Source organism: Nestor notabilis, unplaced genomic scaffold, assembly GCF_000696875.1.
Source record: "Nestor notabilis isolate BGI_N333 unplaced genomic scaffold, ASM69687v1 scaffold6333, whole genome shotgun sequence".
NCBI classification, from domain to species: domain Eukaryota; kingdom Metazoa; phylum Chordata; class Aves; order Psittaciformes; family Psittacidae; genus Nestor; species Nestor notabilis.
In genome coordinates, this window is record NW_009923184.1 from 1 (window position 1) to 16,959 (window position 16,959).

Here is a 16,959-nt window from a genome sequence, read left to right on the forward strand (position 1 = left end):
CTGGAAGGCGGTAGAAAGGCCCTGTGGGGGCCGCAGGGTGCGGGATGCCGTGCCCTGCCCTCCGGGAAGGTGCTTCTGGAAGTACGTGCCGATCCCGGAGCTCGTGCTGGGGTGGCATTTCGCCTCCCGTCCCTGCACGCTTTGTGGGGCGGAGGTTTGAAGCGTTCCGCAGAAGCCGTGCGGATGGCTGAGCTCAGCTACATCAGCTTAGATGTGTGTTGCAGATGGTGTGTGCTGGTAGGATTGTGTTTAGTATTGAGACAGTATGATTTGAAATCTGCATCTGTCTGCTACGAAAAGCTTCCCGTACAGCATCCGTACAGGTCGGACTACCAAAGTGTGCAAAACGAGAGAAAAAAAATCACGTCTTCAAAATGATGTCTCTGGCTCAAAGCTTCAACAGCAGAAGAGACATACGTGCATGGTTCCAGCCTGTGAAAGGCTGTTCAATCGTCCTTATAATCTGCTTCTCTTCAGTACAAATTTGACTTGCTGTTTATCTACTGAAATGAAGTACTAAACAGTGCAGTTCAGTGTTTTATAGCTTGCAGATGACGTTGTCATACAAAAGAGCGCTTCCTCTTCTGCTTTCCCATACACGGTATCTTCTCCAAAGTTCCTTTTTCTCATAGTAAATCCTTCTGTTGAAATTTCAGTCGCTGTTGCAATATATGTGAGAATGTTCTGTTTACCTAAATCAAAAGTTGTCTCGTTTGGTTCTCACTAGCTGCTACAATTTTACGGTTTCAAATGGATAAGCCATAAATTGTAAGAATTAGTATTTCAGAGCTAGTTCCAAGATGCAGTCCCCCTTTCTGGTGTTTTTGTGTTTACAAATTAAAATGAGAATAAAAAATGGAATTTTCTATCACCAATCACCAAGTGTAGGCAGTCACTTTTTAAATACTAAAAAAGTTATAAAAAAATCTGTAACAATTCTGCTTTTTCTGTTCCGCGTTGGCAGCTCACCCTCCTCTTTGTGTTTACTTTGCAAAGTATTTTTTGTGCGGTTTGTGGGTTCATTATAAATTATTTTAACACAAACATAAAGAACAGATGTCACCTTAGTGTAACTCCCAGTTGGAAACTGCCAGCACTCGTAACAGCAATGTAAGGAGAGAGACGAGCTGCCTGGATAAACAAGATACTCTTTCAAGAACCCGAGGTGTAGGCAAGCTCTGGAGTGATGAATGTTTTAACATTTAATCTGCTCCTACCTACTGTACTTCAAAAGCTCCAGAGTGAGCAGCCTGGTGGTACTGATGGTATTTCTGCCATATTTTTGTTAATAGGCAATGACACATCAGGCACACTCATATGCATTGAAGATGGCACATGACACCTCGTTCAAATGTATGTTGCTGTTACGTAAAGATGCTCATCAAAGATTATTGCCAAGGTACCTAAGCAAATGCACTTTTAGTGCCATTTAGCCATTCACCTTGAAACTAAACAACTATTCCTTCATTTTACATCTCCTAAAATGCAGCTCTGCCTCTCTATAGTGATGCAGTTATATACCAACAGCATTATCCTCAAGAGACATCATGTCCTTGTGTGAATACCTCTCAATGACTTGAGATCTGCATTACAGAGATAACTTGCCTTAGAGATTCAAAAATCCAATTTCCTGTAACCTGCAAAGCTTAATATGTTCAACTTCTATTCCGCATTCCAACCTTACTTGGAGCTGTGTGACTATAATGCTCAGTTCTATGCAGCATTTTTAATAAAGAGAGCCCAAACTAAATCACAAAATTATTCCATATATAGGGATGGGAGAACTGGAGCATTTGTTGTTAGTTCAGATCATAACACAGTGACAGGTCCAGAAGAACCTAGATATTTGTCCTAGACTGCTGTTCTCTCCACTCATTATTACTGTCAAAGAGGAATAAAACTGTAATTATGAAGACGGGGGAAGACAGAATTATTCTTTAAGATGGATTGAAATGCTACACTGTAGTGGATGGAATTATGTCTTCCTGTCATTCACCGCCAAGCAGATGCTTTGAGACGTAGTCAAAGCCTGTGGATATCAGGAGTACTTCACTTTTAGCTCAGCACTGGAGAAATCCACCCTTTAAAACACCTACCACTCTCTTCTTCTCACTCCCAGAAATTCATGAATGTGATGGAATTATACGTGATTCAAGCTAGTAAAACTGAAATCAGAATTAAGTTGCTACCACAACCTTTGAAGTGATAAATGATAGTTTGAGGACAGACTTAGTGAAAATCCGTTCTTAGAGGCACGCATTATCAAGAGGCATCAGGCTTACAGAATAATGAGATATTTGTATAAGCAGCCATTTTACTCTCACTTTAAGGAAAACTTCCTATTTTCCTTAAAAAGAAGGCCGAATGGGTGAGTGAGTACCTTAAACTATCATATACACACTGGCTATCATTTTATTCAAGCTATTTTTTTCTTCTTAGGTATTGTCATTCCCCCTTTTTCTCTTTTCCTAAATTCAACCAATCAAACATCCATTTTGTGGAGTCTACTTACTGCCATGTCTTCAGCATGTTTTCCCTTGTCTTAGAGTTCTTCCTGTGCCCTGCCTTAGCAGTCCATGTAGGTCATATATAGACATCTGTGTGGTTTTGAATGTTTAGCTGAAATGGTGAATGGTGTCAAATGCAGGTAGGGCCACTTCACTGGGACTGTGCCCTCTGAGCAAGAGCTGAGCCTCAGTTTCCAGGTTTTCCTTGAAAATAGTTGCTCAGTATTCTCTATCTCACGTATGTTTTTCCCCCAAGTGTAGTTTGCTTTTTTAACTTAAAAAATTCCTCTTCCGTTTCATCTTTTCACTGGTAAGTTGATTATTTCCCATGATCTTGAACAGCTTTCCCGAGTATTTGCCTTTGACTGTCTCTGTCTATGTCTGGCTTCCCTGTTTACAGTCACAGCACAGAGCCACACAAGAATAAGAACCAAAGCATCACAACTTCTCCCAGCTCATTTGTCCTACAGAGCAGCAAGGTACTTTAACCTAATAGCAGTGCTGCTGTACTCCTTCCAGTACCTGAGTGACCCCGAGGTGTGTGCAGACTATTTGGCCACAGACATACCTGCAGGGTCGGTGCCTGGTGCATGTGTCCTGCAGGGACCTGAGTCAATCACAGAAGTTGAACAGAAATAAATGGAGAAGTTGGCCTGAGTGAGTCACTGTAGAACTATCCTTTGGATGCTTTTACAGTGGTTTACATCCCTTATTGAGTGACACAGCCTGCGTCAGTGAATCTCAAAAGTTTTATGGCTGACTCCTATGGAAAGCTTCTATGGAAAAGGAAGTTAATTCTTACAATGCAGTACCACAATATAAAAGTTGCATAAAATGCTTTCATTGATTTTTTTTTCCTTCCATTTTATTGATTGCATAATAGAAGAATCCCTATTTCTGTGTGCTTCTGTTTTTGTGAAAATCAATATGATTATAAAATGTAGCCTTGACTGACAGCATTTCCTCAGATCTAACAAGATTCCTACCAAGGAGACATTTTTCTTGCCACAAAGATGTCTTAAGACATTTTAGAGCTACAGATTGGGTATCTCATTGTAGCCTGTTCACGGGTTTAGCAGGCTGCAGGCAACTACCAGACCATACCAGATAACTGGGGCTTCACAAATCAACTGTCTTCTGTTCCCTAATAGAACCAGTTTTAATTTTGTCTTTTTGAAAAGTTTCTTTAGTTACAAATTAAAAAAAAAAAAATCAATTTGCAAGTTTATCCTTAATGGTGTGATTTTTACCTTGTTTCAAAGTAGCACAACTGATCTTTTCTGAGATGAGAGTGTTCTCCTTTTCACCTAAGTGCCGATTCTGGAGTTTTAATTACAAATCAGGTGGAAACATCATTAATTATTTCTTTTATCTTTTTTTGCAGCTGGAAAGAATGCTGAAGAAAAGAGAGGCACTGATGTTTCTCCCTGCAGAACATAAAAGCACGTTACTGTGCCCTGATGTTCAGAGCAGGTTACGGCTCTTGCTCCCATGTGGTGTAGAATGGGAAAATGCTACCACTTCTTCCTAAATGCCAGCTGGGCAGTCTCGGTTCTTCTCTACGTCCTGGGACTTCAGTTATCTCAGTTTTACATCGTCCTTCTCCTGTGCTGAGTTATCAGAGTGAGCAGGAGGAACGCAGGTGCTTTCCCGGTCGGGCAGGAGCTGTTTTGGTGCTCTGTACCTTTAAGGGGCTGACCCTATCCCGCGGTGAGCCGTTATAAGGGCAGGTAGAGCAGCGGTGCCCCGAGCAGAGAGCTGGCAGCAGAGCGGGGCGCAGCTCCCCTATAATGACTGGCTACCGCAGTTGGGGATATGGGAAGGATGACGGTAGGTTTTAGCATTTCCGTGCTGCATCTCTCTCTCTTCCCCCACTCGTTTTCTTTCTAGAGCTGTTGCCTAAGCCCTGCAGAGCTCCTCTGCATTTTGATGTCTGCAAGCACCAAGTATGTACAGCAGGTAATTAATTACTTTCTTGATAATAAATGGCACCCAGAAAGTGGCCCCGAAAGAGGCACAAATGTATGCCTGCTGCCTTTCATTGCTGGAATCAATGTCCCTAAGCTGAGGGAAGCAATACTGAGTGGGTTTTTTTCAGGCTGCAGCTATTACAGACGGGTCCCTTTCCAAAAAGCTGTTAGGAAAAGGATTAACTGTGTCTGTCGCTCCAAAAGCAACTCTTTTAAGTAAAGATTTAGTAAAGCAGTAATAGATCTTCTGATCCTGTACAACAGTTGAAATGTAATATCTATGCTTCCACAGATGTGAACCAAGTAAGGTATATGTTATATTTCTAGAACATGAGTAAATTGTACAGATGAGTCTCGGAGATCTCTATAGAACAGCTAATGCTTTCTGATTTGACAGTTTTTAATTTAGCCATCCTCCTTTGCTTCCCACCTCCAAGGATGTATGTCACAGAGTGAAAGGATACGTGAAGCTACTGAGAGATTCCTACAACAGTATTTTATAGCACCTGTGTCCATTACAGAGAAGGATGGATGAGTGACTGATGTCCAGTAAGACAGTCTTTTGCATAACCTTCAGGAGCCAGTCTCTCTTAACAGCCATTATTTCAGTTTCTGTGACTCCAAAAGCAAGTTTGAATGCTAAGTGAAGCCGGTTAGTGCTACTAGACAGCATTATGTGTTTGGGCATACAGGTTATAGTAACAAAGCCAGTCTTACAAAGCTTGTAAGAGACAAATTATGTTGCCCAAGCTTGTGTAACAGCGTTTAAATCCTGCATCTGCTGTATAGTCAGGCAGAGAAAACATACTATTTTAACAGCTTAGCTTTTCAGAAAATGCCAAAGACAAATAAAAGCATAATAGATCACTTGTTTTGTTATGTAAACTCAAGGAGGGTAAACACATGTGCTTGATTTTAAAAAAGTTTCTGCTCATGAAGGTATGTGGGAGTCTTAAAGTAAAATTGTTACTCTTAATACTTTATGAACATAAGCAGTAGAAGATTTTAATTGCTTCTTGCATTACCATATCGAAGTAGAAAAAGTCATAAGTAATTCTTCAGTACAGATAAGGTTTTTGTTATCTCAAACACCATAAGAATGTTCCAGCTCTGGCAGCAAAGAACTGTTATTAAATTGATCTTCCTCACAGCTCTATTGAGGTCAGGAAGTCCAAAAATGTTAATTATCACACTGTACCCTTCACTCAGGTTAGAGAGATACCATAATGGGCATGAGCGAAGAATGAAGCTGCCTCAAAGATTTACTGCAGTCATAAAATTACGTTAAAAATAACTGCATAGTCAGTAGCTAAGAGATTGAGTCATCTGCATCTAATTTGAATCACCGGAGCTTTTACACTATCTTTTCCAGGAAGAATTAAATGTTGTTTCTTTGAGGAGTGCATGTGTGCATGCAAGTGAGTTTACACCTGTGCCACCTTAGATGGTCTTTCAGATACCTCAGCAATGTAATTACGAACTCCACAGACAGTGAGTGGCACAAGTAACTAAAGATACAGCAGTCTGTGGAGGTTCTTTGACTCCCTTAGTGTGTTTTGTACAAGGTACTTGAATTCCCCATCTTGCTGCAGCCTGTTTGTGCTAATAAAAACACATCAACTTAGAATTTAAATGAACTTGTCAGAGACCAAACTTTTGAGTCACTCCTGCTCACCAAGCTTTACTTCAAGCTGCATGAAAATCGGTAATGTTTATTTTGTGTATAGTAGGAAGAAAATAATGGCGTTTTCCTTTCTTGCCTTTCTTTCCTTTTGAAGGACCTTCAGAGTGGCACAGATCTTACCCTATTGCCCAAGGGAACCGCCAGTCACCTATTGATATAATTTCTGCAAGAGCAGTTTATGACCCTAATCTGAAGCCACTCATTTTCTCCTATGAGTCATGTGCCTCTCTTAACATCTCCAACAATGGCCATTCAGTTATGGTTGAGTTTGAAGATACCGATGACAAGACAGGTGAGACTAACACACAGCCAGCTAACGTGGAATACTGTTTTGTGACTTAGTGAGGGGAAACAAGTAAGTACATTCTGTGTGGTATATTTATGATACATAATTTGAGTTTAGAACAGGGCATATGACCAGAGCCCTTTATATTTTGTCTTCTTGAGCCCCATGTTTCTTGCCTCCACTTGAGTCACTAGCAATGCAATACTGCACATCAGAACTCTGTGTTTGGAAAAGCTCTTGCATCAGGGAAATCAGAAGATTGCTGTGCTTACCTTTTAAGTGGGGTTGTCAGTTTGCTAGGCAAGGAATCCGTGCATCTCTCCAGTGCTCCTAGACCACATCAGCATGCAGAGCACTATCTACATTCCTCACTGCCCTCTTTCCATGATCATCCAAATCAAAGATGCTAACAGACATGCCAGTCCTGTCTGGCTCTCTGCCCAGTTTCCATTGACAGGGGTAAGGAAGAGAAAAGCATTAGCAGAGGTCAGGTCATTATAATCATAGTCAGTACACCAAGCTGTATCTGGACCAACTGCTATTACCTTGTGTTGTTTTCTTCTTTCCTCCCTGCCTCATAGCAATTCAATTTCTTCAGAAATTATAAAGCCTTCAGCCAATTCTGAGTTGGCAGCAGCTTGTGGATGTGGTCTATCTGCAGTTGTGTATTATTCTTGTCTCTTAGCTCTTGGCAGAGAATATAAATGCTTCCGTGATTGATTACTTCTGTTAATCCTACTTCCATGGTAGACCTTGCTTTTGCATCTGTGGGGTAGGAGAGGAGCATCCAAATGGAGATGATAACTTTTAAACCTATAAGCTGATTTCATTTTGGTGTGTTTATTGATTCTAGCTAAATAGGATATCCTAGATTAGAGAAAGTAACTTGTTTTGAGTGATTTGTCTGTGCTGGTAACCTTTTGAAATAAGGGCTGGAAGTTAAAATTCCAGCCATTCTGGTTTAAAATTTCTCTTCTTGAATGAATCTAAGAAACCACCCAACCAAATGATCATATTTTCAAGCATCATTACTGAGTTTGAAAAGAAGACTGGATGTGCATTTTCCTCAAAATCTTGCTACACAGATCGATTGAGCATGCCACCCTACAAGAGAGAATTTGTAAAATATGTGTGGAAGTATTATCTTAGCTTGTTAACTACTTTAATGCAATTCAAACCTGAACTTTATCTACATAACAGTGAACTTTATGCAGCTTTAGAAGCTTGAGAACATCTATTAAACAGCATTAAGTGATACAGACTCATACGGGAATGAAGACCTCTGCCCTTGCTACACTAAGCACATGCCTTGTTTTAATAAAGCTTTTAAGGAAGAAGATTGCTAGGAGTGGAAGACATGGTTTAAAGTGGTTTTAGTTGTGTTGAAATAGATCTGGTGACTCACAGCTCTGCATAAATGGCACAACAGAATTTTGACAGTAAGCCATCATAGCTAGATTTCTTAAAATAATATTTAAGACAGGTGATGCATATTATTGCTAAGTTCAGAAAAAAGTATGAGGAGATACTTAGATTCCTAATTAATACTAAATCCTTTGATTTGGCAACACCAGTTTCCTGCATAAAGACCAGCTGGAACTATTCACATGTGGTAGCTCCGTGCAAGCCCCAGCTTTAATTTTTTAAATAAAATATTACTGACTACACCAAGGATGAGTGCTTTGCAGAAGCTAAATGTCACTCTAATTTTCTAGAAATAAGACTTTGGTTGGGTTTTCTTGTCTGTTGAACAAAATTCATTTGATTTAGTGCCATATAAAATTACAGGAGGATGACTGATGCTGTTGGTAAAGTATCTTCTATAGGTGGCATCTTAAACATTCATCAGTTCTTAAGTGTTATTTCTAAATGATGTATGAAGTTTCTCTATAGCATTTCCTCACTTTTATAAGGCAATTTGAGATTCTAAATGGTGTCGTATGAAGTACAACCTATTATATTACCTCTTTTATGGGATCAGGTTTTTAAAGGAAACAGAATATAGATAACCTCCACTGGAAGTAAAGATACCCTAAAAAGGAAATTCTTAGCTGAATTGCCTGCCTGATGTGAAGGTATCTACACGCTTTTGCACAAACTCTCAAGTACCCCTTCAAAGATACTTTAGGTATATGAGTTTCAAATTGCTGGGTTCTTTTAATATTCGACTTGAGTTTATGTTTAACAGGAAAGCATAACCATAACTATGGTTACCACACATTCATATATCCTCTTTGAAAAAAGCTACAAAACTCTATACAAATAACCACTCAGTTGTTCTAATTTAAAATTTTACATGAATTCAGGTGCTTTCCATTAAGGAATCTAACCCTTCTAAATGTCTTGATGATGCACCTTTTTCATATAGGCAATTAGGAAATGCTGTTGGCTTTTTTCCACAATTGTGCCCACAACACTTAGTCTTTACTAACAGGAGCTAAAAAGACAGAATGCTTAAGCTTTTTCCTTTGTTTTTGCCTAGCTATCAGCGGTGGTCCCCTTGAGAATCCATTTCGGCTAAAGCAGTTTCACTTTCACTGGGGGACAAATCCCAGCCAGGGATCGGAGCACACAGTTGATGGCAAACCTTTTCCCTGTGAGGTAACAATGTTTTTTACAGATGGATTAATTCATGCAAATGCTGTTGACAAATGACTTTGTCTGCAGTGGGGACTGAATGTCCTCTAAGATTCTGTTTGCTTACTCACCATGGTTAGGTCAGCACAGACGTTAATGAGCTGGTGCTATACATAGCTTAGAAATGTCTTTGTCTGCGGGCTCTTGAGAAAGTTCTGCAAAGCTAGGGCAAGGCACAGACCTTTCCCAATTCAGTCTATCCCAAATATTATGCTAGCATGGCATCCCAGTGTCTACCAGTGAGTACCAGACCATGGTGCTTCATGGGATGAAGGCCTATACCAGGCAAGATAGGTCACCTTTCTTTCAATTAAAGCTGTGTGGTGGGTTGACTTTTGGTGGGCGCCTGGTGTCCAGCCAAGCTGCTCTATCAGTCCCCTTCTCAGCTGGGCAGTGGAAAGAAGGAGGTCAAGATCAGGAATGGAGAGATCACTCCCCAATTAGTCATGGGCAAAACAGACTTGTTGGGAAAATTAACTGAGTTCATTACCAAGCAAATCACAGTAGGATAATGAGAAATAAAACTAAATCTTTGGTAGACACCTTCTTCCCAGGCTTAACTTTACTCCTGATTTTCTCTGCTTCCTTCCCCCCACTGGCACAGGGGTACGGGGAATAAGGGTTGTGGTCAGTTCATCACAAGTTCTCTGCTGCTCCTTCCTCCTCAGGGGAGGACTCCTCACACTCTTCCCCTGCTCCAGTGCGGGATCTTTCCCACAGGAGACAGTCCTCCATGAACTTCTACAACACGAGCCCTTCCCCTGGGCTGTAGTTCTTCATGAACTGCTCCAATGTGGGTCCCTTCCACAGGGTGCAGTCCTTCAGGCACAGACTGCTCCAGCGTGGGTCCCCCATAGGGTCACTGGTCCTGACAGCCAACCTGCTCCACTGCAGGCTTCCCACAGGATCACAGCTTCCCCTGGGCATTCCCCTGCTCTGGTGTGGGTTCCTCTTTGGGCTGCAGGTAGGTATCTGCTCCACCATGGACCTCCATGGGCTGCAGGGGCACAGCCTGCCTCACCACGGTGTGCACCATGGGCTGCAGGGGAATCTCTGCTCTGGTGCCTGGAGCACGTCCTCCCTCCTTCTGCACTGATCTTGGTGTCTGCAGAGCTGTTTCTTTCATTTATTCTCACTCCTTTCTTCAGATGAAGTTGCATGGGGTTTCTTTCTCCTTAAATATGTTGTCCCAGAGGTGTTACCATCACTCATGGGCTCAGCCTTGGCCAGTGGTGGGATCTGTCTTGGAGCTGGCTGGCATTGGCTCTATTGGATGTAGGGAGAGCTTCCAGTAGCTTCTCACAGAAGCCACCCCTGTAGCCCACCTGCTACAAAGACCTTGCCATGCAAACCCAATACAGGTTGATATACAGCAACTTTGTTCAGTGTCTGTCCATGCTGATGGACTGGTCCAAAAGTTTGAACTCGCTCATCTTTCCAAAGATGCCTTTGGAGCAAAACCTACATTATGTTATAAATGACTATTAGTGCCTGTTCACATGAGACAAACTACGTTTGTAGCTTCTATTACTAATTTGTTTAATTCCTATTTGTTATTTTTCTTTAAAGCTCCACTTAGTTCACTGGAATGCCAGAAAATATGCAACATTTGGAGAAGCAGCAGCAGCTCCAGATGGCTTGGCAGTAGTTGCTGTTTTCTTGGAGGTAAGAATTGCAAAAATAGCATGTTTATATGATGAAAAGCATTATGCTGTCAAGTGTTTGAGAACCAAGCTGCATATTTAAGAAGTGCTTAAGGAAAACAGATGACTTATTGGAGGCAGTAACTCATTGCAAATTGCTGTTAAACTTACTTTAGTAGGAATGTTGAGATTCAGATAAGAAAACAACACCTATTCAAAGCATAATTATAGTCATTCTTATTTAATTTGTCTGTTCCATTATTTTAGATTGGGCAAGAACATGCCAGTATGAACAGACTCACTGATGCTTTCTACATGGTAAAATTTAAAGTAAGTCTTAAGCTCTTTATATTTGTTTTTTGGACATCCTTTAAAAATCAGGCTCATGTACATGTTTGAGACAAAAATGGAAAAACACCCACCACAAATCCTTCCATCATTAGAACATCACTGTAGTTGTATTCTCCTCTTCTCCTCCAAAGTTCATCTCGCTTGCCTAATCTCACGTGCCTCACAAATCTGTGCTGGGCCCACTGGTTGTTCAGAATTTGTACCTTTCACAGAGTATCTAAAAATCAAAAGCTCCATGACCCTTCAGGCTCAGCTCTTAAACTTGGCAAAATAATCCTTTTCCATTGAGCCTCACCTTGAACAAGTCAAAGTTGGCCGTCTATCTTCTGCTGCAAAGCTCTGTTAGGGAACAATCTTATGAGGTCCTGAGCCAGCCTAATCTTGCAGTGATACCTGAAGGGGGTCTTTAACCAGATGTACCTGAGAGCTTTGAAGATTGATACCTGCTGTGCTTTCTGAAGTGCAGACTACTTAGACCACTACAGGTGTTATCCTTTCTGGATTTACACGAGTCTAATGCATTCTATAACATGCATATGTTCTGTTATGCAAAATTATATCTAATGCTTGAGTGGGCATATTATTTCTTGCTCCTCTGTATAGTGCTTATGAAAGACAAGAAATGAAGGCAGCAGTATGTAGGCTGCAGACACACTAATGACACTTTGATGTTTAAGTGGTTTCTTCCACTTGCAGGAAAGAAATAGTTATCCTGCAGCTGTAGTGATAGAAATTCTGCAGGTTTGTCACTGGGAATAAGCTGTGTGTTCTATTCCATATAAGAAATTTTACAGACAATTGGGCAGTGATTTTTTTGAGTGACCTTTCAGATATTCCTACAAGGTGAAAAATCTTGCCCTAGACTATGGTAGTTAAGGCAATCACTTCAGGCAGTAACTCATATTTCTACTGGCTTTTAGGTTCACCAAACCTGCCTCTAACTTTAGACTTGAACATTTGATTTTTAAAGCAAATATTTGTCCTAGCAGACAATGACTGTCTGGGGCTAAGTTTTCCATAGTTTATATTCTCTACCAAAATAGATGGGGATGAATAGAAAACAGCAAGTAATGAGACAAGGAATTTTTCTATGATATTATCTAGAGCTCACACTCAACACGGTATACTGAATACACTTCCTGCGTTATTTTTAGACCTTTTGTGACAAGACCTGAACTTTGGTAGAGGCAACGGGGCAAGAACTCAAAGTCCAGTAAGCTGCCAGCAGGAAAAACCATGCTACTCTTGGATAACTTGTTATAAGGCAGCGAAAGCTTTATAAACTTTTCCTTTCTGATAGTTTTTAACGCTACGTTAACATTTCTTACCTTAAGAATATATATATATTTAATCTGCACTTAAGAGTAAAAAGATAAATTTCAAGTATCTTCTGTTTTGTTTTTTTTTTGTGTTTTTTTTTTTTTTTTTTTTTTCCAGGGAACAAAAGCTCAATTTAGTAGCTTCAACCCCAAATGTCTCCTGCCATTGAGACTAGATTATTGGACATACCTTGGTTCTTTGACAACACCACCCCTTAATGAGAGCGTGACATGGATAGTGCTGAAAGAACCCATCAGCATTTCTGAGAAACAGGTAAACTTCTGATACTCTCTTAGGTCTTGTAGGACTGAAGGCTTGGATAAACAAGCAGTGACTGATTAGATTTGCAGTAGGGCTAAGTTGAAAGACCATTAGCCTGTGAATAATCAGGCTGCTTAATAACCAGGGCTGTTCATTTTCCTGTTAATACTCTATAGGATCTTCACTTAAACCTGTAATAGATTAAAATGTACTGAATACTTTCCTTTCATCCTTAAAAAAAAAACCCAAAACCAAACACACACCCCCCCCAAAAAAACCAAAACAAAAAGCCCTAAAAACTTTAATGTTGATTGCCCTCTTAAGCAGTGAATTATTTTGCCTGAATTTACAGCTGGAGAAATTCCGCATGCTCCTCTTCACCAGTGAGGAAGACCAGAGGATCCAAATGGTGAACAATTTCCGCCCTCCTCAGCCTCTTAAGGGGAGAGTAGTTCGAGCTTCCTTCAAGGCCTGAAGAAAACTGATTAATGGCATTGAGATATCCAAGAGCTTCCGCATCTGAGATACTATAAAAAAGAACTCTGGTCTTCAGATTACTTCTGGAACACACAAGATAACCATTTCCATGAACACTCAACTTGTAGGGGGATAATCTTCTGACTTTATATTTTATTCGAATTGCTCATTCTTTTCAGAAATGGCGTATTTTTAATAAAAGGAACAGTTGAGTAAACCACCCTGTCTCCAAGACCTGAAACTCTAAAAATTAAGATAAAATTCAAATCCTACTTTATATAAAATGGGAAATTATGGAGTGATGTAGGCACCAATGGCCACAACTTGTAGTTGTCTCCTTTAATACATGATGAAACAGTTAATAATTTTGGGCAAATTGGACTTAAGTTTTCCTTACTGATCTCTTGTTAGCATTTCCTGAGCTCTGTTTAATTTCAAGATTGCTTTCACTGTATTCTTGCTGTCTGTCAACCTACAGAGTGCATGTGAGTAGCACTAGCAAAAAGTTCCTTACTCAATAGCCACTGGTATGAAAACCACGTGTATGTTTAACTACATATATTTACAACTAATTTAAAATAACAAATGCTGTGTTTAAAAGCGGGCCACTTTATTGAACAGTGTTGTTCAGGCACTTTTTTTAGCCATGCAGCATACATACCTATAATGCCCTTCTCAGTTTTCTTTTAAAGAACGTCTCTAGCAATTCAGGTATGTGTTTTGTGGTTCTCAATTGTTCAAATTCTACCTCAGTTTTACGTGATTTGCTCTGCAATATGACCTCCTTCACTGTCTGCCCTAGAAAAGTAGGAATTTTGTTTCCTCTAAGGTCCTAATATGGATAGACCGTGACTGCATTGAATGTACATTGCTGCACAATTCATCCCTCACTATGGCTGTCTGTTAGGGATACTCCCTGCAGATGTGAGGTTTCATCCTTTTACCTCTTGGAAAGAAAGTTGATTTAGAAAAGACATGTGTTAGCATTACTGCTTCTGCAGCTGTGTGACAAATTCAGACTTGTGTACTAAATACAGCGATGTTATCTGTAACTACCCACAGTCTAATTTCAGATACTTTAATTTTGAGCTTCAAATGTTCTACTTCATCTGTACAGTTCAGATAGAAATTGATGATGTTTATCAATTTTCATCAGCTTAGATGGAGAAATTGTCAAAGATGTACAATGTAAAGGAAAGCAAGAGGAAGGGGGGGATGGGAATACCAGCTACTGTGGGCTGCTCCCCTTTCTCAAAAAGGGAGAAACACACTAGATGTGAAGCACAGTACAAGGAATGGAAGCCTAGAATTCAAGACCTAACTCTTCTACAGTTTCTGTGGTACACTGACTTAAATCTTCCCATTCCTCAGTTTCCTCTTATATAAAGACCTCATAGCAGCCTTCTGATACCTGAAGGGGACCTACAAGGATGCCAGAGAGGGACTCTTCATCAGGGACTATAGCAACAGGAAAAGGGGTGATGAATGGGTTCAAACTGAAAGAGGAGAAGTTCAGGTTAGACATAAGGAAGCAGCTCTTTCCTGTGAGGGTGGTGAGGCTCTGGAACAGGTTGCCCAGAGAAGCGGTAAATGCTCCATCCCTGGCAGTGTTCAAGGCCCGGTTGGACAGAGCCTTGAGCAACCTGATACAGTGGGAGATGTCCCTGCCCATGGCAGCGGGGTTGGAAGTAGGTGATCTTAAGGCCCTTTCCAAACCCAAACCATTCTGTGAAAAGGAGGGTAACACAGACCTACCTCACAAGGATGTTGTGAGGGCTAATCCAGCATTGTTTTAAATGTGAGATTCTTATATAGCAGATGCTAAGGGAAACAAAGTCATTACAAAAATGCAATGTGTTTAGCTATTCTGAATGTAAATTACTAGTAATACAAACTGGTATTGCAGAAAATCAATTTAATGTATCTTGATTTCTTTAACAAATGAAAGAATGCATCTCTGTCCTTTATTTTGATTAAATCTACCTCTCCCTACTTACAACACTCTTTTACTTGGACTTTCATTAAGAGAAATACTGTTTGGTATCTTCAACTGATGCACTTATTCTGGATCAAGTGCTCTGATTGGTTACCTTGAGTTTCATGGAAACCTTGGCTATGCTACAGTAGAATAATCCAAGTACAAAGAAGTTATGCCCCAAAAACTTCTGGGCTGTTTTAATTTCTACAAAGCCTACCTCTGTTTAAAAACTATTTTTTATTTCTATCACAATTTTTCTCATCTTCTGGGACTAACAGGGGATTTTTTCAGCTTAAAGCTTTCACTCAAGAAATTCTGACTTCTTGCCTAGTCAGTCAGATTACTGTTGTCATGAGTCTTATGTCCCTGTTAAAATTAAAACTTCACAAAAAGACTAATTGTAAATGCAAAAAGTCTTTTAAAAAACCCTCTATGTACTGGATGGTCCAAATACATTTTATTAGGGGTAAATTAAAATATTTTCCTCATTAAAGTGTAATGTATTACTTACCATAGATAGCTTAATCAAGTACGGCTGCATCAGTATGAGCACACACTTTCATAGGACAAGTCACTGGTCAACATTTTCAATTTTCTTATTCTAGGTATATTAGGGGATTTCTGCTCACTCACCCTCTGCAAAAGGTGAAGAGAGTTTTTATACCAACACTGTCTGTTTATTCCCCAGCTACAAGCAGTCAGTCTAATAAAATAAAAATCTTATTTATCCACAGAATGTGTCCATTCTGTGACCTTGAACACTGTACCTAAGCTTCTTTAAGGGTGGCTTAATCATGTACAACAGAAGGATAATGTTTAGCTCACAAGGTTATTGTAAAAGCTTAGCTGTTGTAAAGAGCTTTAAATGCTGAGTCGCCCCCAAGGTGTTCAGTTTCTGAGAGAAACTAAATTATAACTTTCTTCAGAAATAGATTTTATCTTTTTTACAGGGTTGGGTTTTTTTCTTTCCTTTTTTTTTTTTTTTTTCATTTTAATTAAAGAACACCGTCTATTTTTACCATGGTAAAGCAAAATATAAAAGGAAGCCCTTTAGATTCTTTGTTTCCTGAAACCTTGGTCATCCATCTTCTATCAGCTATGCTAAAGGAAAAATAGCAGTTGACTTTACTCCAGCAAGGCTTAGCTCAACTTGTAATAGGATCACAGTTGTCGTGACTGAGAGAATACGGGGCCATTTATTTAGTGCAGTGACAGAAACCGCACAGCTGTAAATGCTAGACTAGAAATGCCATCTAGTGGATGTCTGTTTACCAGAGTGCTTAAAACAATTTTTAAGGCCAATTCAGTCAAAACAAAACAGCGAATTAACTTTGACAACAATGATTTTTAAAGGAATAGGTGAGTGTAATTGAAATCTCTGTCCTGGCTCTGCATATACAGTCATTGAAATGCCTTTATCAGATAAAAATAAATCTTACAAAACAAACTCAGTTACAATTTTTGTCCTCTCTTCACTGATAGAGTGAAGATAATCCTCTATCTGGTAAACTGCACACTCTCTTTAACTTTTTAACTTTAATAGCTATAGTTAAGGTCCAACTTAGTTTTGGGTTTTGTGTTTGGTTGGTTTGGGGTTTTTTTTCCCCCATCCTCTGCAAGCAGAAAGATTTTTAGGCAGTTCCAGTGATACAGCTGATATGATCCAGCAGTGATTTATAATGATACATTTCATGACGAGTGCAAATTAACCCAAATATAAGCATCAGGGGAAAAGTGTTGCAAGGTCCCTTGTCATGAAGTGGTGCTTTTGGTGGTGTTCAAAGGTCAGAAAGATAAAAAAAGGGAGCATTTCAGGAAAAAAGCAAAGATAAGCCTGAAAAAAGG

General features: G+C 39.8%; 1 protein-coding gene across 1 annotated transcript; it reads left to right on the forward strand.

Moving 5' to 3' along the window:
• Positions 1-4,267: 4,267 nt before the first annotated feature.
• CA7 (carbonic anhydrase VII) lies at positions 4,268-13,171 on the forward strand. Its single transcript, XM_010011998.1, has 7 exons — positions 4,268-4,337; positions 6,256-6,453; positions 8,930-9,048; positions 10,654-10,749; positions 10,995-11,057; positions 12,516-12,671; positions 13,012-13,171. Exons 1-7 carry the CDS (start codon positions 4,298-4,300, stop codon positions 13,132-13,134), a joined length of 795 nt encoding a protein of 264 aa, XP_010010300.1. The 5' UTR covers positions 4,268-4,297; the 3' UTR covers positions 13,135-13,171.
• Positions 13,172-16,959: the final 3,788 nt, after the last annotated feature.